The sequence below is a fragment of the Pristis pectinata genome, chromosome 30, assembly GCF_009764475.1.
Source record: "Pristis pectinata isolate sPriPec2 chromosome 30, sPriPec2.1.pri, whole genome shotgun sequence".
Lineage (NCBI taxonomy): Eukaryota > Metazoa > Chordata > Chondrichthyes > Rhinopristiformes > Pristidae > Pristis > Pristis pectinata.
In genome coordinates, this window is record NC_067434.1 from 10,756,404 (window position 1) to 10,783,791 (window position 27,388).

The 27,388-nt window shown below is 41.9% G+C and overlaps 1 protein-coding gene across 1 annotated transcript in view; it reads right to left on the reverse strand.

The window, feature by feature from the left end:
* Window positions 1-27,388, reverse strand: part of LOC127584571 (rho GTPase-activating protein 22-like) — a 370,172-nt gene that overhangs the window by 303,558 nt on the left and 39,226 nt on the right. The window contains exon 2 of the mRNA XM_052041345.1: window positions 5,239-5,438. Within this exon, the coding sequence (XP_051897305.1) occupies window positions 5,239-5,438 (200 nt within the window). The remainder of the gene's footprint in view (window positions 1-5,238; window positions 5,439-27,388) is intronic.

The following is a 27,388-nucleotide window of genomic DNA, read 5'->3' on the forward strand; positions in this document are numbered from 1 at the left end:
GCCAATGTGGTTCTCCAGTCCAGAATAGCTGGATACCTCAGAAGGGCTATAAAGATAATCCAGCAAATTCTAGGCTGGCGAGCCTCACTTCAGTGACAGGGAAATTATTGGAGAAGATTCTTAGGAACAGGATTTACTCACATTTGGAAAACCTAGAACATTACAGTACAGTACAGGCCCTTCAGTCCACAATGTTGTGCCAACATTTTATCCTGCTCTAAGATCTATCTAACCCTTCCCTCCCACATCGCCCTCCATTTGTAGGGATTTGGGATAGTCAACATGGCTTTATACAGGGTAGGTCATGTCTTATAAACCTGATTGAGTTTTCTGAGGAGGTGACAAAGATGATTGATGAGGATAGGGCAGTGGCAGTAAAGTATTCAACAAGGTCCCTCATTGTAGGCTGATCCAGAAGGTTAAGGTACATGGGATACACAGTGACTTGGTAGATTTGATTCAAAATGGGCTTGCCCATAGAAAACAGAGGGTAGTGGTGGATGGGTGTTATTCTGACTGGAGGTCTGTGACCAGTGGTGTTCAACAGGGATAGGTGCTGCAGATCCTGTTGCTTGTGATATATATATATATATATATATATATATATAAATAAAAAAAATAAAAATATATATATATATATATATAAATAATTTGGATGAAAATGTGGGTGGGCTGATTAATAAATTTGCAGACAACACAAAAATTGGCAGAGTTGTAGATAGTGAGGAAAATTGTCAAAGGATACAGCAGGATATCGATCAGTTGGAAATATGAGCAGAGAAATGGCAGATGGAGTTTAATCTGAATAAAAATGTTGCATTTTGGGAGGTAAAATGTAAGAGGAAAGTATATAGTAAATGGCAGAATCCTCAGGAGCATTGATGTACAGATGGTTCTTGGGGCGCAAGTCCATAGCTCCCTGAAAGTGGCAACACAAGTGGATAGGGTGGTAAAGAGGGCGTCTGGCATGCTTGCCTTCATTGGTCGGGGCATTGAGTATAAAAGTTGGCAAGTCTTGTTGCAGCTGTCTAAAACGTTAGTTGGGCTACATTTGTTTGCTGTTCTGGTCACCACATTACAGGAAGGATGTGGAGGCTTTGGAGAGGGTGCAGCAGAGGTTCGCCAGGATATTGCCTGGATTAGAGAATATTAACTACAGGGGGAGGTTGGACAAACTTGTATTGTTTTCTCTGGTGCACCGGAGGTTGAGGGGTGACCAGTAGGTAAAATCATAGATAGGGTAGGTAGTCAGAGTCCTTTTCCCAGGGTGGAAATATGAAATACCAGAGGGCTTAGTTTTAAGGTGAGAGGGGGGAAAGTTTAAAGAAGATATCAAGGCCAGCAGAGTTGGTGGAAGCAGATATGATGGCAACATTAAGAGGCATTTGGGCAGGCACATGAACAGGCAGGAATGGAGGGATATGGACCACTGCAGGCAGATGGGATTAGTTAAAACTGGCATCATGGTCAGCACAGACATCGTGGGCCGAAGGTCCTGTTCCTGTCCTGTGTGGTGTTCTATGTTCGATATTCAGACTTCTAATACAAGGTCAATACTTACGTCTAAAAAAATCAATTTCTTTCTCAAAATAACAGAATTTCAATGCCCCTTATTTATTTATCAGTAATTTAATCAATACTGGTGAATATTATTTCCCATTAGGAGCTGGAGCTTTAAATAGCTTCAGTACTTGACAATGTTAAGTCAATAATGCAATGTCTGCATAGGGCTCTCATCAGGGACACTTGCTCTCTGGCAGCATGCAGTGTTAATGCTTGGGGAAGATGATTTGAAAAAAAGGGAAGTGGATATGAGAGAATATGTTCACCACATTTTGCAGTTTGTTTCCAGAGCTATAGAGATGTTCATATAAGGAAAGAATGACATCTGTCACCTGCAAGGAAGATCCGTAGCACTTTGCTTAATGCTGATAAACACAGTCAAAAAATGAATCAATAAATATATTCAGAATCTAACGGTGACAATGTGGTACTTAGGGTGCCATTAAAGTCCTAAGAGTCAGATTTATCGTTGTTGTAAGAACATTCAAGAGACACACTCCACACACACAAACATGCACAGTGCACACACTCCATACACATACTCCACACACACAAATACGCACACTGTGCACAAACGCATGTGAACAAAAGCGCATATACACACACGAGAAAGCACACTGCGTGCGCGCACACACTGCCCACACACGCATACAATCATGCACACTGCACACATACAAACACTCACACTGTGCGCACACACACACACACACACACACACACACACACACACACACACACACACACACACACACACACACACACACAAACTCCTCAATTAGTGGTCTGATGTACAGATAGCAAACCTACTGACTGCAAAGACAGTCGGCCAGGATGGGAAGTTTGCTGTCCTTACACTATCTAGCCTGTATATGATTCCAAACCCATAGCAATGTTGTTAACTGCCTTCTCAAATGATCCAACAAGCTAACTGGTCGTGTCATTACTACACTGGTTCTCCAGAAGGACAGTTATGGTTGGGCAATACATGCTGGCCTAACCAATGACACCAGATCCTGAAAATAGAATAAAGAAGAATAAAACTGTTTAAATTCTAAAGTGAGTGCTCTTGGCCGGAAAATCCCTTGGATTTGAACATCTCATACTTCTGCCTTTGTGTGTGGGCGTCCACTGGATGAAGATGAGGTCAGGTCTTGCTGTGTTAATCACAACATCCAGCAACCTGTCGAAGGTGGCTGTCAATGTGTTCACTGCCCATGTAACTGAGCTGCTGGAAGGTCACTGATTCCACTCCCTCCACTTCCACCCCCAGCTTCAGCAGAGGAAGAGTAAAAACTCGAAGGATAAACTTCAGAGCATCTTACCAATTTATTGCCATCTGGGGAACAGGACCTGGTTTAAATGACATTTTCTGTGATAATGGAGCTCAGTAACAACAGCTGTACTCTGTGGCAAGTGGGACTGTTATGACTTACCAACCCAACACATGTGGGTGAATCTTTTGCTGGTGACAGGAGATCAAGTGTTTATGATCACCCAATGAGAAACTGCTGTACAGAACGTTCCTCACATCTGGTCAAAGACATGTGCAGGCACCTCGATTTGACTGCTTCCAGATGTGCTACACACATTCAAACATACAGTAAGACCTGCACATAAACCCTCTGGATCAGTGGGGCCCCTTGTGTATTTACCCTGCCCCACTTTACACACGGTCCCCACCTCGGGAGGATTTCATGGGCATGAAGATCAGCCATGATTCCAAAGAAGTATTTTTTTCAACAATTCATATGCTTCCTGCCTCTCTGGATCTGCTGGTTTCTTGGTCCCTCTGACTCCTCTTTCAGTCACAATGAAACGTTTTTCCAATTTTGCTTACATTTACAACACAGAAGGAGGCCATTTGGCCCATTGAGTCCATGCCAGCTCCCAACAGAACAATCAACCCCTCCCCCACATTATTTCTCAGTGGCTCTGCAACTTGGCTCTTTGTTACTTACTTACACGAAGGAGTAATTTACACTCACCAGTTAACATACAAGTACATCGTTGGGAGGAAACTCATGTAGTCACAGGGAGAGTGTGCAAACTCCACACAGAAATCACTGGAGCTCAGGAATGAACCCTGGTCTCTGGAGCTGTGAGACAGCAGCATTAACTGCATGCAGGGTTTTGACCCAAATCGTCGACAATTCCTTTCCCTCCCACAGAAGCTGCTCGAACCGCTGAGTTCCTCCAGCAGATTGTTTGTTGCTCCAGATTCCAGCGTTTGTAGTCTCAAGCGTCTCCAGTATTGTATGTGCTGTGGATTGAGTGGGTATCTGGAGAACCTGTGAATTTCTAATATTCCAATTATGTTCTCTGTGTTTCCCACTAATGGAAATTGTCTCTCCAAGCAGGAATTGTCCTTCCGTTCCATTTTAGTATGTTGGAAAACTGGAACAGTGAATGAAAAATGTTGTGCTAGAAATTGTACAGGGCCTAAAAGGATATCCTAATGTGGGGACAGGAGAAGGGCACACACCAGAGCCCTCACACCCTGGCATCACCTTTACAATGCCAATGGTGAAGTCAACCAGGCTGGTGGTGGGGAATGGGGTTGGGGTAGATGAGGCCAACATCGGGATGGTTGGTCCGAGATAGTTTCAGGAGTTGGGAGGCTGTTGGTCTGATGCAAAGTCAGTAGAAGATTGGGTGGTGATTGAGCTGGGTCAGTGGCTCAGTTAAACACGGATAAGGAGGGTCAGGACAGAAGTGGGAGAGAACATTAAGCCAACCAGTTAAAGGAGAACCAAGCTGGCTGATGATGAATGTGTTGAACTACGCAGCAACAGAACAGGAGAGTCTGGATATCCTTTACTAACCTTGAAACAGAGCACAACTTCCAGAGTAGAAGAACACTACTGGCATTCTGGTAGCACACAAACCTTCCCCTCCATGATGGAATTTTTAGGTCATTGCTTTGTTCAGTTGGTATCAATTATAAGTGGCAATGTATCCATGCCCATGGTGTGGGTTACACTGCTCTCTAATGGAAAAACAGAACTATGTTATGTTCCTACTTCTATAACCTCACATTATCTTGCTAACAATATCTGATGACAAAAATGTTTTCTTCCAGTAATAATACAAAAATAAAGTAATATATATTTATCAGATGGTAGTAAGTTGTTAATCCTATAATTCATGTTTTATGCCATGAATCAATGCTTGTTTCAGTTTTATGATTACTTTATAAAATGTGAAGCCTATAATTAAGATCTGCTTGATGATTAAATCTCTACAGCACGTATCTTTAACAATTTTGATTTTTCTGACAGAGAGAACACTTCTGAAACAGTAAGGTAACCTTATTGACCATATTGATATGCAGCCTGTCTCCTTGGGAGGAGAGAGGGGGAGGGCAAGGCAGGAAGAAGCAACATGTATCACCACAAAAGCAGGGGGTGTGGGAACTGATCAACTAGCTGACCCCTTCCGTGAGACAAGGCTGAGAAGAAATAGGGAGGAAAATAACTTGCAGTAACTGGTACACTAACGCGTGAATTATAAATGTCTGATTACTCATCGTATGCTTTGATAATCCACCAGTGTAAAAATGTGGATTGTTAGTGTGAGGTGCAAGGATGGTTGACCAGCTTTGACTAGGATGGGTATTGAACAGGATCAAAGTAAAACAGGCAAGAGACTTCATGAAGATATAACAGCTTGCACTACCTGTGGCTTATTCTCTTCCTCATCCTTGTAGTAGTAGAGCTGCTCTCCCCTCAGCACAAACCACCGTTGCTGCCAGTTCTTCATGATGCTTCGCTGCTTCTTCAACCATCCCGATTTCAAGACCCGTTCCTGGAGACTGGGGGACGAGGGTCTGCTGGAGGGTCGCATTGACTCGCCCATCACCATGCTTTTCGAGCGGGCTGGCGGCAACAAGATATTTCAGGATTAGGAAACTGAACCAATGTAAACATTGAACTGAATCCATCACTGCAAATGGTTATCTCTACCACAATGTTTCATTAAATCAGGCATAATGTGCATACTTGTTTGAAAAACTTTAGCATCCAATTAATTTTCACCACTGAAATTTATCATTTGGCCCAAAGCTAAATTATTAATTTAAGTCTTTACAAAAATCCCCAAATAAGGATATCAATTGAATTTTGCAAGGTTCTGATAGCATTACAATTCTACAATGGAGTTTAAGGCATCTTGGGATAATGTTTATGTGGCGAGAAAACACATTTCTCAAACATTTATTTTCCCTATTTTCTTGCTGCATAGAAGTGAGGTCACTGGACCCATTGAGTTTATACTAGCTCTCAAGGCAATTCCATCATTCCCACTCCCACACTTATTTCTCTATAACCTACTCCCTCTCACATTCCCATCAACTTCCCCTAATTCCGTTATCACCTACACTACCAGGAATCTACCATTTATGATTGTCTGAGGCTTTTTTTCTGGGATGTGTGAAGAACATTGCAGAACCTGCTGTGTGCCCTGAAGATACCCACTGTCAGTTTGCTGAATAAACTGGTTTATGAATAGGAGCAAGAACATGCAAACTCTTTAAGCATCGTGTGCTGATCTTCCAATGGAAGAAAGAAGGGCTTGCATTTATATAGCACCTTTTACTTCCTACAGGGACATCCAAGCACGCTTTTAATGTTCTCACTGTGTTATTACAGGAAAGCAGCAGCCATTCTTTTGCACAGCAAACTCCCACGCGCAGTGAAATGTGACCAGATCATCTCTGAGATGTTTGCCTAGGCAACCCCCTTACTCTTCTTTGAGTCAATTCAGTTGGGTATAGCTCGATAACTCCAACAACAAGGTGACCCATTTTTTCCTAATCAATCCTTCCCTTTCCTTTCCATTCTCAATCTACAAACCCCCCCCCCCCCCCCAGTTACATCCACAATCATCGGCCCAGTCTCTGTGTTTTTGTTCTACAAAGTTCAGACAGTGTTGTTGGGACCATATTTATTGTGGTCCTCGTTGCCCTGGGAGGCTTGTGGTGAACCTCTCTGAGCAGTTTTGTCTTCATTCCTGGATTTTAACTCAACAATATCAAAAGGATTCTAATAACAATCAAAAACCTGCAGATGCTGGATACCTGAAATAAAAACAGAAAATGCCGGAAACACTCAGTAGGTCAGGCAGCATCTGCGGAAAGGGAAAATAAATTAACATTTCAGGTCAAAGACTGTCAAAATTGGGAAATAGAGAAAATGTTCATTTTAAATAGTGGGCAAGGTAAGGGATGGAGGGAAAAGACAAAGGGATATCTCTGATAGGGTGAGGCTAGTCTTGCCATTGGGATAAGCTATCGATGAAGTCATCTGGTTGATAAGTTAATGAGGAACAAAAGGGCATAAAAGCTGTGAAATGCGGGCTATTGGAGAGAGGGAACACAAACAAAAGAGCATAAAAGTTACAAATGCAGAGCTGTGGGAATAACCAGCAGCTCAGGCTGTGCTGGTAGAGAGAGAACAAACTATGGCACTATTACAGATGAATGACCTATGGCAGGACTGATAAAGAGAAATGATAGTTGCTGGTCTCAGGTGATTATGCAAATGGTAAGAGAGTAAAACATTGTTGCTTCTGTCTATTCTGATGACGGTTGAGATTTGATGATCAGGCCAGCATTATATCCCATCCCTAAATGTCTCTTGAGAAGGTGGGGTGAACTATTTTGACTGAGTGGCTTGTTAGGCTATTCCAGAGTCGACCACACAGTGTGCACCTGGAGTCACATACAGAAGAGAATGGATGAGGATGGCAGACTTCCTCTTTGAACAGTATTACAACAAAACAATATCGGAGACATTTCCTTCCTATTCATCCTCCCCACCACCTTCTTTGTAACTTAAAACCACCTTTCTCTTTATCTCTTTCCCGGTTCTGACAGGGTGTCTCATCTAAAATGTTTGCTCTGGTTCTCTTTCCACAGTCGCTGCCTGACTTGCTGAGTGTCTGTTTTTCTAACACAGATATCATTCTCACCTACTATATCCTCTCCAGCAGGAAGTCCTTGGACAATAATGAGGATGAACATAGAACATAGAACACTACAGCACAGTACAGGCCCTTCAGCCCAATGGTGTGCCAACATTTTATCCTGCTCTAAGATCTATCTGACCCTTCCCTCCCACATAGCCCCCTATTTCTCTATCATTCATGTGTCTGTCTAAGAGTCTCTCAAATGTCCCTAATGTATCTGCCCCCCACAACCTCTGCCAGCAGTGCGTTCCATGCACCCACCACTCTGTGTGTAAGAAACTCACCCCTGACATCCCCCTTATATCTTCCCCCAATCACCTTAAAATTATGTCCCCTTGTGTTAGCCATTGTCGCCCTGGGAAAAAGTCTTTGACTGTCCACTTGGTCTATGCTTCTTATCATCTTGTACACCTCTATCAAGTCACCTCTCATGCTCCTTCTCTCCAAAGAGAAAAGCCCTAGCTCACTCAACCTATCTTCATAAGACGTGCTCTCCAATTCAGGCAGCGTCCTGGTAGATCTCCTCTGCACTGTCTCTAAAGCTTCCACATCCTTCCTACTATGTAGTGACCAGAACTGAACACAATACTCTAAGTGTGGTCTAACCAGAGTCTTACAGAGCTGCAACATTACCTCACGGCTCTTGAACTCAATATCCCGACTAATGAAGGCCAACACACCATACGCCTTCTTAACAACCCTATCGGCCTACGTGGCAACACTGAGGGATCTATGGACGTGGACCCCAAGATCCCTCTGTTCCTCCACACTGCTAAGAGTCCTGCCATTAACCTTGTATTCTGCCTTCAAATTTGATCTTCCGAAGTGCATCACTTGACTGATTTTTCCCCTAGTTAACCCAAGTGCTGTAATCAACCAATCTACGGTGGGGCTTGCCTCAGAGGGAAGTGCCCAAGCCAGTCTCCCACACATGCACTTTTTAAACCAACATCGACTAAAATTTGATCAAAATTACCATCGCAGCATATTGTGAAGTCATGAGCTGAAAGGAAGTGCTGAAGGAGCTGTTTATACAGACTCAAATAGTAGGAGTTTAACCAAATGCCTCTTTCTCTGAACCCCAATGGTCCAGCAGTGAGATCTGCAAGTCAAGGCATAAGTAACAACCTTGTTATGACCAAGTCTGGCCTTGTCCCCAGCAGAATTTGTAAGTATTAAACACTAGAATCTTCACCGGAGTAAAATCCATTCACCAGAACTTTTCCCGCTCAAAACTTTTTTTATATAAAGTTAGTCAAACATCAAACAGAATGACATCATTTAAGTTGGCATATTTATGGACACAACACACAAACAGGATAAAATGATTCAGTGCAAACTGGGGGATGTCAATCAGATTTTTAAGGGTGTATATTTGTATAATAAAACACAAAATGTTCTGGCCAAGCTTTGGAACTTGCAAGGAGATGCAGAGAGGTTTGATACAGACTCCTCCAATTGATCACTGGGATGAGTTATGTTCAAAAGTTTAAGTTTATTGTTGTCATGGGCATACGTACGCAGGGTATAAATGTCAAGAAAATTAGCTTCCTGCAGCAGCAGCACAGTACGTTACAGGACGAGGACAAACATAAGTTAACAAAAATTAGACCATAAGATATAGGAGCAGAATCAGGCCATTCGGCCCATCGAGTCCACTCCACGATTCAATCATGGCGGATTTTTTTGCAATCTCATTCTTCCGCCTTCTCCCCGTAACCTTTAACCCCCTTACCAATCAAGAACCTGTCAATCTCTGCCTTAGATACACCCAATGACTTGGCCTCCACTGTTTTCTGTGGCAATAAATTCCACAAATTCACCACCCTCTGGCTGAAGAAATTCCTCCTCGTAACCTACATGTGTGCAAAATAAACAACAAAATCAACATAATGACACTAGTGCAAGATTGAGAGAGAGAAGAAAAAAGTAATCCGAGGTAGTGTCAGGGCTTTTCAAGTCGGTTCAAGAACCTGTCGGCAGTGGGGAAGAAGCCATCGTTGAACCTTGAGGTGTGGGTCTTCAGGGTCCTGTACCTCCTGCCTGATGGCAGCACCGAGAAGAGGGCATTGTCCAGATGGTGAATGTCCCTGATGATGGATGTTGTCTTCCTGACACATTGCCTCTTGTAAATCATCTAGAGTCACAGGTAACTGTACATGCAAGTAACATTCAAAGGGAATCATGGATGGAGGTGGGGACAGATGCCTTTCAATGATCACTGAGGTGTGTTGCATTCGGAATTAGAGTTAGAGGGTTGAAGTTCAGTTACAGTTGAGGGTTAAAACTATGTAAGGTCAGTCGAGTACAGAGTATAAGAGGTAAGAGTACAGAAGTCACATTATTGTACAATATTCTGTAGTATTTTGCATCATGTAGTTTCTTGTAAAACATTATTTTTAATTTTTGTGTTTATATTTTAAAATTTTTTTTGGCATTTTATCATCTTAATTAAACTTTTGAAATTATTCTGAACTGCGCTGCTCTGTGAACCCTGAATAGTTTTACCTCACCCAGACAGCTTGAACTCAGGGGCAGGTCGAAGAGAAAACTACCTATAGGACGCTATCGCTTTGGGATGTTTCCAAACAACGTGAAATGATGCCATCATCTTACTTAGTTAATGTGCTACTATTCAGATGTTGGCAAAAATTATAGGCATTAATCACAAAGTGCTCTTGGTTTGAAATCAAATCTAATTGTTTTTCTGATACGTCTTGTCTCCTGTGAAATTAGAAAATTACAGCAGGTGCTAAGGAGTAGAAATTCATCCTCACATATACCCGCATGAACAACGATTGGGTTCTGAAATGTGTTCCATTGAAGTTAATGAGAGTCTAGGTGCAAAGTCTACTAGATTGCATGTTCAGTGAGCATGAAGTTCTGCTCCCAGAAATCTGAAACAAAACAATTTTATAAACCTCTTTCCTTGATGTCTTCAAAGAGAATAAAAAGATAAACTTTAGCTTTATACCCCTATCATCTTACTCCTGGGTCGCTAGTAGTATGTTCTGGAGATTAATCCTTCACCTCTGGAGTCTCTAGAAGAACCCTGGAGTGTTGGTAATCCTATCCCATGCAAGTACAGCTCTGAGCTACAGGAGTAGCATGACCAAATTAACTCTATAATGCAACTAATTTGCTGTTAAGAGATATTACCCCTCCCTCATAGAATCTTTTAAATAAACTCCTGCTAAATCTTCCTGATAGGGAGAGAAATTTGCTTTTGGTTGCTGGCCTCAAGGAGGCAACATCTATCGTCGAAGATCCCCACCATCCAGGCCATGCCATCTTCTCGCAGCAGGAGGTACGGAAGCCTGAAGTCCCACACCACCAGGTTCAAAACCAGTTACTTCCCTTCAACCATTCGGTTCTTGAATCACTACCTCAGTAGAGTAACACTATGATAACTTCGACCATTTTATGTTTAGTGCTCTGTCTCCTGATTGTTAGCCTGGTGCGCTAAGGAGCTACAAGACCATGGTTGGGCTCAGCCTCAACAGCTTGTCCACTGTTGTAAAGGAACATTTTGGTGATGGAGCTGCCTCCTTCAGGTAAAGAGAAAAGATAGAAACCTAGAGAAAGGAAATGTTCTCAGCCACTGTAGGATATATTAAAAGATGATAAAAGGGCAGTAGAGAGATGCAGCCAGTAGAGCTGCTTCCCCACAGCTGCAGCAACCTGGGTTCAATCCTGACTTCTGATGCTGTCTGTGTGGAGTTTGCATGCTCCCCCTACGTGGGTGCTCCGGTTTCCACCCACCTCCCAAATTCATGCAGGTTAGCAAGTTAGTTGGATATTATCAATCACCCCTGGTGTGTAGGTGAGTGGTAGAATCTGGGAGGAATTGATGGGAATGTGGGGAGAATAGGTTACAGGGAAAATTAGTTGGGGAGCGGGATTGCTCTGTGAGCTGGCATAGACTCGATAGGCTGAAGTGTCTTCCTTCCTTGTCCATAGAAAACAGGACAGAGAAGAAAGCCTCAGGATGTATGGAATAAATGAAAACACAGAATGATTTTCAGTGAATTTATGACACTTTTCACACCTCAGTGTCGCCAAGGATTTTGCAGCTAATAAATCACAGCTATTAATTTATATCCAGCAAACTCAACAAATATTACAGTCTATTCAACAAAGTATCTGTGGTTATTCTGCTAGTATTTTAGATATCAACTGAAACCAGTGAAAAAAGCTTTCAGGATAGAGAGAAATAACACATGAAAATACGATCCATCGCTAACTTTTGGTCGTGCGAGAATTACAAGTAATGATAAACAGCTGGAAGGTCATTCAGCTTGGGACTTAGGATCCAGTTCTGCACACAGTGCAACCTCGATATAATGCAGATGTTGGGCAACAATTTTAACACCACTTTATAAGCTACCCTCATCCTAAGTGAAATTAGCAATTACATAATTTTGGAATCCCTCGTTCTTCAAAGGTCTTCACCTCAGTTTGATTTCCACTATGTGGCCCTCACCTAACAGAAAACTGCCTCGCCGATACTCAAACACATGGATACGAAATGATTTCTCCAATGCCCATCCCCACTGCTCAGTCTACAATTTGTAGAGCAGGTCCCCACCACTGGATTGCCAATCATTTAACAATGGTTCCCCATTCAGTACTGTTGTTGTCAGAGGGACATTTACATTCTGCCAAAAGTATTACTGCCTCCCTCTGACACTGGGATAATTGGGGCAAGGCATGGCAGAGGGAGCACGCTGAGAGTGCTGGAGCCATAAAACCCCACTCGCTACACAGCAGAGGCTCACACTCTGACTCTCCCAAGGGGACAGAACACCCAAACATACCAACTCTCCCCGAATGATGGGATCCACACACAATTAATCTCTTGATGGTAGTTCTACATATACTGATTTTCATTGAGGTACAGTTCCATATACACTGACTCTCTCTGGGGATCTGGCCTTTAGATTGGAAAAGATTCTTCCACAAATTATCTCTGAAGACCAGACAGGATTTATTCAGAATTGTTATCTACATCTTAACATCAGGAGATCAATGAATATTATATATACCCTTTCATCCCAAATTCCAGAATGTGTTGTTTCACTAGATGCTGAAAAGGCGTTTGACAGAGTCGAATGGGAATATCTATTCAGTACCCTTCAAAAATTCAATTTTAGTCCTAAACTTATATCTGTGATTAAAATGATTTATTATGCACCTATGGCTTCAATACTTACTAATAATCAAAGATCTCCTTTGTTTAGGCTTTTTCAAGGTACTAGACAAGGCTGCCCATTAAGCCCTTTATTATTTGATATTGCTTTAGAACCTTTGACTATTGCACTTCGGGATTCTTCAAATATATGTGGTATTACTCATGGACAGAAGATTCATAAGATATCTCTTTACGCAGATGACCTGTTACTTTATATTTCTAATCCGGAGGAATCTATCCCCGCAGTACTATCACTATTAGATTAGTTTAGTGTTTTTTCTGGCTATAGATTAAATTTTAATAAGAGTGAACTTTTTCCATTAAATATGCAAATCCCAATTTATAGCCAATTACCTTTTAGATTGGTAACTGACTATTTTATGTATTTAGGTGTTAAAATTACTAAGAGACATAAGGACTTATTTAAAGCTAATCTACTGCCTTTAATTGACCATTTTAAACAATTATTTACTAAATGGTCCCCACTGTCTCTATCATTGGTAGGCTGAATTAATGCGGTTAAGATGAATACTTTACAAAAATTTTTATATTTATTTCAAGCGATTCCAACTTTTGTTCCGAAATCTTTTTTTGACACCATTGATTCTAAAATTCTTTCATATATTTGGCAGAATAAAAACCCAAGGCTAAGTAAGAAATATTTACAAAAACTAAAAAAGGATGGTGGTATGGCCTTGCCTAACTTTAGATTATATTATTGGGCAATCAATATTAGATATTTAATTTTTTGGACACAAGATTCAGATGTAATTCAACACCCCAAATGGGTACACCTTGAGTCCCAATCAGTACTTGAATTTTCATTAGTTTCTATTTTAGGAGCTCCACTCCCTTTTGCACTTACCAAATTAAGTAAAGATATGATTAACCCAATTGTTAAACATACAATATGAATATGGTTTCAATTTCGTAAATTTTTTGGATTGAATAAATTTAATCTATCAAGTCCCATTCAATCTAATTTTTTTCTTTCATCCATCCAGAGTTAACTCAGCTTTTTTCATATGGAAGAGGAAGGGAATAGTATGTTTTTGTGATTTATTCACTGATAACTGTTTTTCATCTTTTGAACAATTGTCTAACAAATACAATTTACCTAGATCACACTTGTTTCGATATTTGCAAACTAGAAATTTTTTAAAAGCTACTTTACCCTCTTTCCCACACCTTACAAAACTGAAATTATGGAAAAAATTTTTGGTTTTAATCCTTGTCAGAGGGGCTTGATAGCAATAATTTATGATTTAATTATGAAAATTCATTCAGAACCACTGGACAAAATTAAGAATGAATGGGAAAGTGAACTCCAGACATCTTTACCTACAGAGACTTGGAAGAAAATTCTTCATTTAGTTAATACATCTTCAACGTGTGCCAGACATTCTTTGATACAGTTTAAGGTAGTTCACAGGACCCATATGTCAAAAGATAAGCGAGCTCGTTTTTATCAACATATAAATCCTATATGTGACAGATGTAAATCGAATGTGGCTTCTTTGACACATATGTTTTGGTCCTGTCCTCTTTTGGAAAAATATTGGAAAGATACTTTTAACATTATTTCAACTGTCTTGAAGACTGATTTACAACCTCATCCTATCACTGCAATTTTTGGTTTACCAAGGATAGAATCTGGCCATCTATCTGCCTCTGCTAACCGTATGATTGCCTTTGTTACAGTAATGGCCAGATGATCCATTTTGCTTAAATGGAAGGATCCAATACCCCCTACTACTTTTCAATGGTTCTCGCAAACTATATCATGTTTAAACTTGGAAAAAATTAGGAGTGGCACTGTTGATCCTTCGCTTAAGTTTGAGGAAGTTTGGAGTCCATTTATTCAATATTTTCACATGATGTAGATCCCCTTATAATAACCTTTCAATTTAGAGGAACGGAGTTGACGACATAATATTGCTCTGTTTCTATTGTGAAATTCTAGTCCAGTTTTTTTTTGTTTTTTTTAATTATTTTTTCTTTAGCTTAGTTTGGTTTGATATATTGTTTATAATTTTTCTTATTGTTTTGGGGATTTTTTTCTTTCTTTTATATTTTATAATAAATCTTTTTCTTTTATATTATATTCATTCACTAACAGATCGTTGGATCTACAGATTTTTTTTATACTTTATTGTTCTTTATGATTATCCATGTCATGATTGTTCTCCTGATCTCTTTGTATTACATGTATAAACATTGATATATTAATCTGTATTAATTTGAAAACTAATAAAAAGATTGAAAAAGAAAAGACTCTCTCTGGGGATCAGGCCCACACACAACTCTCCCTGAGAGAGAGGTCCCACACACAACAGCGATCTCTCGGGGTTTTGGTCCCACACACCTGAATTTTCCTGAGGAATGAGTCCCGTGCATAATTGGTCTCCCTGCATTAGTTCCACACATACTGACTCTCATGTACAGTTTAATAGACACTGACTCTCCCTGGGGAATGGGTCCCACACACTCTGACTCTCACTGGGGTATAGTTCCACAGGCACTGACTCTCCCTGAACGACAAGTCCCAAACACACTGACTCTCACTTAGGTAGCTCCACAGACATTGACTCTCCCTAATATACAGTTCCACAGACAATGACTCACTGGGTTATGGCTCTGTAGACACTGATTTTCATGATTCCACACTTCCCTTATAGAATCCATTTGCCACAGCTCAGCCCGTCATTTAATCCATTAATTTCGCTTTGTAAATCTAATACAATCTAATAAAAGTAATAAAGCTAAAGAATCTAACAACATGATATATATATACATAGTGGAATACAAACATTGTCCTCTATTATAATACCCACGGTATATCCAAAGCACCAAAACAAAGCTTGTTATATGGAGGTTATACTGTAATAATGTTTTAGAATTATCTAACCTTAATGCCACTATCTGTGATACAAACACCCACCTCTCTGAATATTCAGTAGCTGCTGAAGATGTTGGTGTGCTGACTTTACAATGCAGTCTGTGTGACTGTCAAACTGAAATTTAGATGTTTCATATTCTGTCTTTTGTTCCTGCTGCAGAAAAAGAGGAACTTACCCAAGCTGTTTTGGGTGGAGTATAAAGCATTTAATAGGAAGCATGGGATATAAATAGGTTAAACACTTTGACTAAGAGAGAACAAAAATAAATGCTGATAAGATTCTAATGAGAGTAGTTGGTGTCAGTTCTGCTACATTCATCAGGCAAAGGAAGAAATAAAATGCTCTGTCCAATGGCATTTTCAGTGATAGTTTTATTACTATAAAAGTCACTTCAATTCAATGTTATCAGACTGCACTTTTGGTTAATTAAGATACTCTTAGTGGTAGAAATCTGTAAGTTACAGCACAGGTTCAACTCCAAATAATTTCGGCTCAATCTATTTCTTGACTTCCACCATTGGTCTGAATCTGGGATGCACAGGACATGGAGATCACATATGATGTCATCTCGTTTCATTCTGGGGCCTGGTGTAAGAGAGACTAGTGTCCATATGACACGTTGGGATGTCTCAATGTCCTTTGTAGCCAATGAAACCCTTGATAAATATGATCACTGGAATAAGGTAAGAAATGCAGCAGCCAGTCTGCACAAGGTCAACAATGACTGGATCCTCTGTTGTATTTTCAGTGAGCTCGGATGTGGGCAAGGACATCACGGAGTTAACAAATAGATTTCTCCCATGATGACACTGTTCCCTTCAGGCTGGTGAGTTGGGAACTAGTAGCAAAACCAAACACCAGGATTATAAAGGGTACATTTAACACATACACTAAGGATTATTGACCTTTCTCTCTCCACAGATGCTGCTTGATCTGCTGAGTGTTTCTGTTTGTACTTCAGATTTCCAGCATCTGCACTTTTTTGATTTTCAGTTATATACAACTAGCCTCTGCTTGTAGTCTTTGCAAACAAGGAACCTCTGGGAATGTGCTCACTCCATTGGAGGATCAAGTGAATATGAGTCCCTTGAAGCTTTTGTTATTATTCATTCTTTGAGATCTGGGAATCATTGCCAATTATTCCCAACCCCTAATTACCCTTCAGGTGGTCGTAAGTTGTATTCTTAAACCACTACAGTTCTTCTGGTGAAGGTACTCTCGGAGCGTCACTGGGGGAAATGTAGTGGGATTTAAACCTTGCAACAATGAATAAACAGGGATATATTTACATTTCAGGAGGGTGTGTGTTGGAGGGTGCATGTGCGTATTTGGAAGAAGTCTGAATGTTTGTAGGACCATGCAGAATTGAGTTAGCATTTGAAAAAGATTACTGGGAATGTACAGTATATCTGTATTGCAGAGTGTTCCGTGGAGTGTGTCAAAACATATGTGAGCTCTCCAGCAGTGTAATTGGAGGGCTTTCCCATGTGGAGAATTTTCATACAATGTAGCTAGAGAAGGGGTAGATCAACAAGTTGCTGGAATATATTGGGAGCACGCGATTAAGAGCACACTGTTCAGATGGTGCCTTCGAGAGTATGTGTTGGAAGCACACCATTAAGCATGTACATATTTGGAACTGTGTTGATGGCAGCAACCATTGGGAACATATTGAGAGCCGGCTGCTGTCAGTAGGTTGTAGGAGCACACTGTTGGGGGCATGCAGTTGGGATTGACAGCTGGGATTGTGCATTTATTAGCAACCTGTTATAAACCCACAGTTGTAAATCAACTGTTGTAAACCCACTGTTCTAAACCCACTGTTGTAAGCCCACTTGTTCTAAGCCTACTGTACAGATCACACTGTTGGGAGCACGCTCTCAGGAGCACGCTGTTGGGAGCACGCTGTCGAGAGCACGTTGTCGGGATCACTCCAGTGGTCAGAATTGAACCCGAGTTGTTAGAGCTATGAGCATCTCTACAGGCTGCACCACTGCGCTGTCCCAAAGTTCTGCAAATTCAAATCCAACTGTGATAAAGCCAACTGGGTGCTGTACAATGATCTGCTTCTCTATATCTGATGTCTGGTGACAGATGCCCACATGAAGATGTACATAGCAAAGATCATGTTGAAAATTAAAAAAAACTGCTGATGCTAGGAATCTAAAATAAAAACAGAAAATACTGGAATTACCCTTTTTGATTCTGTTTCTCTTCCCAATGAAGTGGTCTGACCTGCTGAGTATTTCCAGCATTTTCCGTTTTTATTTTATGTCTGATCTTGGTATTTGGGAACTATGGGCGAAACTGCAGGTGGCTACTGATATCTCACCATTATCTGACTGACAAATCACCGTGGGGCCATTCCTGTCCACCTGTGAGTGCCAGGACTGGAACAACTCATTTGAAACATGCTAGACCTGGCAGTGCGGCACTCCCTCAGTACTGCCCTGGAGTGTCTAGCTGAATGTTGTGCTTATGTCCAGAGCTGGTCTTGAATCCAAGGAAGTAGAGATAGTGCATTCTGCTAAATGCTTCTGATGTCAATGGCATGAACTGTGGACAAATACAAAAATCTCAAAAATATGGCTTGCAAGATTTTGCATCACACTGAAAAATCTGCACTACATTGCAGTTTCCTCGAACTATAGAACAGCAAAGAAGACCATTTGGCTTATTGCTGGTATACTAGTTTTTTAAAGGAAAACTCTTCATTGTGTTGCTACATGGTAGTTATCTTACCAGGAACACAGATGGTTGAGCTAATGGGGCAGAGGCACTATAGCAACTGGGGAACATGAAGTCTACTCAATAAATAAAGCTCAGAATTAGAGATTCACATCAGTGAAAGTGACCAGGAAGTTGCTGAATATATTCGTTCCCTAAGGCTTTTCAGGGCAGAAACCTTAGCTGGACAGGAGGAACGTAATTCCAGTCCCACAACAATGTGCTTGATTGAATTGCTCTCTGCAATGAGCTTGCAATCTAATCATTTCCAAGTCAATAAACAACCATGTCCAATGAGCAAGTAAGGAGATCCAATTAGCTGCACACGCCATGAGTTTGCACAGCATAAAACACTTGTTCTTTTAAATGTTTTTCTAGTTGCCTTTAGAAAATTGATCTTAAATCTGTTTCTACCGCTGCAGTGCTTTGCAGATCACAAAAGCATTGCTCAAAATCATTTCTCTCCATTTCCCAAGTGGCTTGGTTTACACAGTGCTGACTATGTACTTGCCAGTGACTCCAATAATTGAATTGCTGAAGAGTTGGGGAGGGTGCAGAGGATTAGCTTCACACCCTGCAGTAAGCAACCTGCCCTACCCTTGCAAGTGTGTTTATTCACTGCAGGAATAGCCTTCAATCATTTCCCCTCCATGGACTTCTATACTTCTCACTGCCTTGGTTGGGCAGCCAACATAATCAAAGACCCCACCCACACTGGACATTCTCTCTGCTCCCCCTCCCATTGGGCAGAAGATACAAAAACCTGAAAGTACGTACCACCAGGCTCAAGGACAGCTTCTATCCCGCTGTTAAAAGACTATTGAACGGTTCCCTCTACGATAAGATGGACTCTTGACATCACAAGCTACCTCGTTACGACCTTGCACCTTATTGTCTGCCTGCATTGCACTTTCTCTGTAACTGTAACACTCTATTCTGTTGTTGTTTTCCCTTGTACTACCTCAATGCACTGTGTACTGAAATGATCTGTATGGATGGCTTGCAAAACATTGTACCTCGGTACATGTGACAATGATGAATCAATTTACCAATTTCCTCAGGTGATGAACGATCATGAACACAGAACATGGAACAGTACAGCACAGGAACAGGCCTTTCGGCCCACAATGTTGTGCCGAACTAATTAAGCTAATGACACTTAATCCCTTCTGCCTGCACATGGTCCATATCCCTCCATATTCCCTGCATATTCATGTGCCTATCTAAAAGCCTCTTAACCGCCTCTATCGTATCTGCCTCCACCACTACCCCTGGCAGCGCGTTCCAGGCACCCACCATTCTGTGTAAAAAACTTGAGATGGCATTGGGGAGTCTGGAGCACTCACAAGCCAAGAAAGTGAGAAGTGCCCGTGTGGGGGGCTTGAAAGCCTCAGCTGGGAGAACAGGAATGTTGAGCAGGAGCCAACAACCAGGGGCTGGCACTATAACAGTAGCAGAGTGATTAAAAAGAAGGAAAGTGTGTTATGATGAGCCATTGATGCAGACAACCTGCTTTTTATTATGAGGAAGGGATAATGTTATGTTGTGCATGTGATTAGAAATCAAAGATGAAAGACTTTGTCATAAGAGGATTAGAATCATACCCTGTTGAAAAGGACCATTTGGCGCCATGTCCCAGCTCCATAGAAAAACTACCTAGTTAGTCCCACTACTCTGTTCTTGATGTATAACAGGAACATTTAAGAGGCATTTAGTCAGGCACATGAACAGGCAGGGAATGGAGGGATATAGTCCATGTGCAGGCGGATGGGATTAGATTGGATTAGATTGGATTGGCATCATGGTCAGCACAGATATTTTGGGCTGAATGGCCTGTTCCTGTGCTGTACTGTTCCATGTTCTGTGTTAAATAGAGTGCAGTAAAGATTCTCTATGTTGGTTCCAGGGATGGCAAGTTAGTTGTATGAGGAGAGACTGGGATTGTATTCTCTAGAGTTCAGAAGGTTGAGAGGCAATCTCTTTGTAATTTACTAAATTCTCAAAGGGCTTGACAGTCAAGATTCAGGGAATATGTTTCTCTTGACTGAGCAGCGTAGAAGTAAAATGCACAGTCTGAAAATAAGGGCAGGCCATTTAGGACTTAGATGAGGAGAAATGTGTTCACTCAGAGGGCGGTGAATTTTGGAATTCTCTGTTCCACATGGCTGTGAAGGCTCAGTCATTGCGTTCATTATAAACTGAGAATGATCGATCTCTGGGTTTTGAGGGAATCAAGGGATAAGGGGGATTGTGCTGGAAAACGGCACTGAGGTAAATCAGCCATAATCCAGCAGGCAGGTCCAACAAGTAGTTAATAGGGCAAACGGCACTGGCCTTTACTGCGAAGGGGTTGGAGTTTAAGAATGGAAAGGTTTTGTTACAGTTGTATAGGGTGTTGGTGAGACCACACCTGGAGTACTGGTCTCCAGGTTTTGGTCCCCCTACCTACAAAAGGGATGTGGTATCACTGGAGGCAATCCAAAGGAGATTCATCAAGCTAAATCCTGGGATAGTAGAGGTGTCCTATCAGGAGTGACTTGACAGTTTGGGTCTGTCTTCCTTGGAGTTTAGAAGAATGAAGGGTGAACATATTCAAATACATAAGATCCTAAGGAGGCTTGACAGGGTAGATGTTGAGATGTTTTCACTCATGGGATAGTCACGAACAAGGGGACAAAGCTACTAAATAAGGGACCGGTTATTTAAAACTGACGTGCATAGAAATTTCTTCTGTCGGAGGATAGTGATTCTCTGGAATTCTCTGCCTCAGATCATTAGATATATTTGATGTGGAGATAGATGTGGGGAACTGGCACAGAAGAGGAATTGAAGTCAGCATAGATCAGCAGGCTTGTCAGGGCAGGCTTGAGGACCCTGATGACCTACTCCTGCTCTGAATTTCTTGTGTTCTAATGATCTTGGTGCATGGTGGAGCAAGCTTGAAGGGCCAGATGGCCTACTTCCGTTCCTATTCCTTGTTCCCCTTAGACATTCTCATTTGAAAGTGACTTGAACGGGCAGGCACGGTAGCAATGGGCAGGCACGGTAGTGTGGCAGTTAGTGTAATGCCTTACAGCGCCAGCGACCCGGGTTCAATTCCAGCCACTGTCTGTAAGGAGTTTGTACGTTCTCCCCGTGTCTGCATGGGTTTCCTCCAGGTGCTCCGGTTTCCTCCCACATTCCAAAGACGTACGGGTTAGGAAGTTGTGGGCATGCTATGTCGGCGTCGGAAGCATGGCGAAACTTGCAGGCTGCCCCCAGAACACTCTACGCAAAAGATGTATTTCATTGTGTGTTTCAATGTACACGTGACTAATAAAGATGTCTTATCTATTGGATCCGCTGCCATCACCTTTTCAGGTTACGTGTACCAATCAAAACCACTACTGTGTTTCTCCTCTTCTCCCCCATGTTCTCTGATTACTGACCACCCCACCCCAGATAATGGACATAGTTTCTCCCAATTTTTCTTGTTAATTGGTTCAAAGTCAGATTTCTATGCTTTGGGGAATTTTAGCTGGGGAAGAACAGGGGCTAAATATGTTCTGTGTGTTCTACACACAGTTTAAGAGTTTTGACCAGCTAGAGTTCTTAGTATCAGTCGGGTACTTCCAGACTAATAAACTGTATACAAATAAAACCGAAACCTATAGTTGATAAACACCACACATTATCTGTAACAAGCCAGCAATGCACGTTTATTTTGCTGAGAAATTACTTGAAATTTGCACACGAAGCATTCATTACACTCATCTGTTTTCAATGCTGCTGCTAGAACTATCTGAGAAAAGAATTGTCACTGGCACGGTATCTTCAAAGATAGCAAATAGAGACCACCAATTTTCTGTCACAACACCCGTGACAAACCACATCAATCACATTTATGAATGTATTTATTTTCTTCCCTCTGTTTCAGATGCAAGTGGACCTGGTTTCTTTGATGGCAGCGCCCACTATACCCAGTAGTTGTACCAATTTCCAATCCGTATCTTTTATTACTCAATCCTGGAAAGTCATGCCAAGTGCTGTGTAGTATGGTGTGCACCAATACATCCCTATGTATCTAGAGAGCTTCATACCAGTTGTTCAAACACAGCCATGCACTTATATGGAGATTTTAGCATTGATAATCACTGCTGAGATAAAATGGTGTTTTGTAACAGCATCATCAGACAAAATGCTTCCTAATTCTTGCCCTGTTGCTTTGTGTTGGTCATGTCTCTACACGAAAAATTACAGAGGAGGGCCAAAGAGGTGTGTGTTAAGGACTCTCCTATAGAAGGAACGGGAGTTGGAGGGAGGTTTGGAGGAGCAAGTGGAATTTAGGGCCTAGGCTGCTGATTTTAATGTAGGTGGAAACATCATTATAATGGCAAATTGTAACTTTGTTTTTCTTTGAGTAGCAGATGAAATATTGGGGAATTTTCAACATATTGTAGGCTGGAGTTTGTAACCTGGATCTTCCAAATGAGCTCTTTATTATTGAAATGAGCATCTCTGCAGCAAGCTTCTCGATCTCTTCATTGTGCTTCCAAGACTCGTACAAGTACTCAGCAAATTCCATTTGACAAGATTCCAAAGAGCGATAATGCTCCCAAATTGGACTTTTTCATCATAGTAATGCCTTTTGAAAATCTAAACGCATCTACTTCATTAATGTTTTCCAATGTGAACCGTTTAAATCTTTGTTCCTACAGTGTGAGAAATGAATCATTTTACTTTGCTTTAGTTGCCAGTTAATCTTATAAAAAATTTCCAATTTGCTTAAAATATATCTTAGCTGATATCCAATGTAAAAAAGCTTTCAAACTGTGAAAGTAAGAGGTGATTTTTAAGATAACCTTTGATCCTCCAACACTGCGCATGTCTCTTCCCCAGTGTGTGAGGGAGCACTATGTCCCCATCAGATCTACGTAGTATGAGAAGACATCACTCTTCTACCACTGTTGCCCAGTGTCTGAAGATATACTGCCCTCCTATTGTTACCTAGTATCTCCAAGAACACATCATAAAAGTCATAGAGTCACACAGCATGGAAACAGGCCCTTTGGCCCCACTGGTTCATACCAACCAAGATTTCCATCTAAGCTAGTCCCATTTGCCCATATCCCTCCAAACCTTTCCTACCCATGTACCTGTGCAAGTACCTTTTAAATATTGTTAACATATCTACTGTACCTCAACCACTTCTTCTAGCAGCTCATTCCATATACTGACCCCTCTCTAAGTGAAAAAGTTGCCCCTCAGATTCCTATTAAATCTTACCCCTCTCACCTTAAACCTATGCCCTCTCGTTTTTTATTCCCCAACCCTGGGAAAAAGACTATGCGCATTCACCCGATCTCTGCCCCTCAAAATCTTATACACCTCTATAAGATCACCCCTCATTCTCCTACGCTCCAATGAAAAAAGCCCCAGCCTGCTCAACCTCTTTCAATAACTCAGTCACCAACATCTTGTGAAACTGCAACATCCCAACTTCTGTACTCAGTGCCCAGACTGATGAAGGTCAGCATGCCAAAAGCCTTCTTCACCGTCCTGTCTACCTGTGACGCCACTTTCAGGAAACCATGTACTTGTACTCCTAGGTCCCTCGTTGTTACTTACAGTGTCAATACTGTCCTTCTACCAGTGGTACTCATTGCCTCTGTGGGTACGCTGCCCTCCTATCAGTGTTAGCCAGTTCCTCTAAGAATGAATTGCCCATCTACCAGTTGTACCCAGTGTGCCTGTGGCAAACTGCACTGCCACCTGTGCTACCCACTGTCTCTGAGATGGCCCTGCCTCCTCCTATTTGTGTTTGGCAGTTTCTGAGGGCACACACTGCCCTCCTGAAGAGTACCCTGTGCCTCTGATGGTGTCTGCTCTCCTGTCAGTGTTACCCACTGTGTGTGAGACTGCAGTGCCCTCGTATCAGTCTTGTGCAATGTCTGGGGGTACTCTGTTGTCCTACCAGTGTTACCCAGAGGTTACTGGCTAAACAGCTGACTCTGGAGACAAAGTAGAATCATTTCCATACAGCATGAACACAGTCCTTCAGCCCACAAACTACGTGCCAATCATCAAGCACCCATTTACACCAACCCTATACTAACCTCATTTTTTATTCTTTCCACATTCCCATCAACTCCCCCAGCTTGTGCCACTCACATACACATTTGAGGCAATTCACAGCTGCCAATTAACTTACCAACCCACACGTCTTTGGGATGTGGGAGGAAACCAAACCACCCCAAGGCAACCCTCAAGTTATACAGAGAACATGCAAACTCCACACAAACAGCACCAGAGGTCAAGATTAAACCTGGGCTGCTGGAGCTGTGAGGCAGCAGTTCTAAAAGCGGCTGTCTTGCACTGTGGTAATTCCCCAGTATTGTTCTGGTCCAGGACCAGAAGATTACAACAAAGTGTTCAGCGAGTGTCAGGTCTTGGTCTGAACCTGTGATCTATCCACAAACAGAGTCCCCTACAGTCATAAGAATATCCGAAGTAGAAGCTTGGAGTAGGCTAATCTCTTCTCTGCCATTGAATAAGACCAGAGCTCCCAAATCCCTTAAGTCTATTTTCTCTGTTTTGGATGTACTTGGTGACTGTGCCAGCACAAGATTCACCACCATCAGGATGAAGGAATTTCTTCTCATCTCTGTTCTGTTTGGCCGGCCTCTTATTCTGAGTCTGTGACCCTGGTTCCTAGGCACCCCAGCCAAGGGAAACATTATCCCTGCATCTGTCAAGCCCTGTAAGGATACTGTATGTTTCAATAAGATCAACTCTCTTTTAAAGACAAAGAGTGGTCTGCTTAAACTCTCCTCATACAACAAAGCTGCTGTTCACTCTTGTAATTCAAACAGTTGCAGATTTTCAGGTTTCTCAAAGGAAAGTCATACACGGTAGGTATTTCTCCTGAATATTCCATGTTAACAGAACCCTCTTGCTTTAAAATAAGGAACTCATTCACTCTGATTACATTCATCTTGGCATAAAATTTGTTCTTTGACCACATGAACCCATGCACCTTGATTCATTGCCTTATGTTGAAGGACTGTTCTGAATCTCTCACAATTTTCTGTCACCTCTAAGTTAACAGACCTCTCTATCTAAAGTTAACAGAGCCCTTGATCGCATCTCATCTATTTCCCATATGTCTGCTCCTACACCTTCTTGTCCGGGACAGAGTAACAATAGAGTTCCCATCTTACAGCTGACTAGTCTCCACATTCTTCACAATTTCTGCCATCTTCAATGAGATTCCATCATCAGACACATCTTCTACTCCCCACCCTCTTCCAGCATTTTCAAGGTACTACTCCCTTGCAACTCTCTGGTCCCCACCAAACTTCCCTTCTTGTGACGTTCTCCCATGCAATCACAGGAGTTACAACACCCATCCTTTTACCACTTCCTTTCCCATTACGCAGGGACCCAAATAGTCCTTCCAAATGCGCTGTGATTCACTCGCACTTCTTCCAATCTAATGTACTGAATTCAGCGTTCATAACGTGGTCTCCTCTCCACTGGAGAAACCAAACACAGATTGGGTGACTGCTTGGCAGATCACCTGTGTTCATTCCCCTGGGGTGACCCCAGAATCTCCTGTTGCCTACTACTTTAATTCTACATCCCACTCTCACTCTGGATCTATCTGCCTGTGGCCTCCTGCACTGTTACATAGAGGCCCAACATAAGCTTGAGGAACACCACCTCATTTTCCATCTGGACACAACACAGCTTACCAGACTCAATATCAAATTCTACAACTTCAAGAAATATGCTTTCTCTTCCTTTTACAGAACTGCTATCAGCCATTCATCTGGCATTGGCCCCATTTTCCCCTAGAAGCACAGTCTGACCTGCCGGGCATGTCCAACAGCCCAGAATTTCACAACCTTTACATTCCTCTGTTTGTAACCTCACTCTCTAACTGCCCTTAATTCATTGTTTTTGCTCATTTGCTCATCCTCTAACTGCCCCCGTTAACCAGATGACCTCTAAAACTTATCACCACAGCAACCCTGTCCTCACCCTATCCTGTTCCCTTTGTCCTATCCATTCCTTCCCCACTTTCTCTGCAACTTAAAACCAACTTGTTTTCTCTCTTTCCCAGTGGTGACTTTTCTCTTTCCATGGATGCTGCCTGACCTGCGGAGTGGGTCCAACATTTTCGCTTTCATTTAATGTTGGGATCATTCATGTAAGTACTGAGGTTGTAGTTGCAAGCTCTGGTCAGTGGGCGGTGGTGTGGAACAGGCTTTTGCAGTGTCTCACCCCAACTAACACAACTTTTAGTTCCAGGGGCACATTTCTGATATATTATAATCCTCCTCTTTGCAGCTTCAGTACACTCAGTGTTTACATGCCACCTGGGTAGGACAGGAGGAAACAGCACCAATAACACTGAGTCCAAGTCACACAGTATCAACAGTGAGCAGGTCATGGAGAGAGGCCTGAAGCAGAGGCCTGGAGCAGGTGTGCCAGGAGGTGTGGGTGAAGGGTAGCAAATCAGCCCCGCCTCCCCTTCCCTCAGTCCCGACTGTATTATTACATGGGGTCTTTCGGTGCTGAAAATCAACAAAACTGCTGGAAATCTGAAATTAAAAACAGAATATTAGAAAACTCAGCAGTCCAGGCAGCAGCTGTGGAGAGAGAAAAACACAGTTTGGGCCTGAAACATCAGAGTTTCTCTCTCCATAGATACTGCCTGACCTGCTAAGTGTTTCCAGCCTTTTGTTTTTAAATGTTTTCTTTCCTTTGTTGGTCAAAAGATCCATTCCTTACTTAAACTTCACCATCTCTGAGAAAAGTGGGAGCACTTTGAGGAAGGGGAGGGTCGTTTGTGGTATTTGTTTTGCAAAGCAAAGTTCTCCTCTAAGAGCTGGGCACCAGTGCTGCAAAATCATTTCACCATGGAATATTTATCACCTCCTTTCCGAGGAACCCGCTTCATTTCTATTCCTGTGACAGTCAATCAATATTTTATTGCTGAAGAAATCAATAAATGAGGAATTTTATTTTTTGGCTTTATCTTTCTGCTGACGGCTGGCAA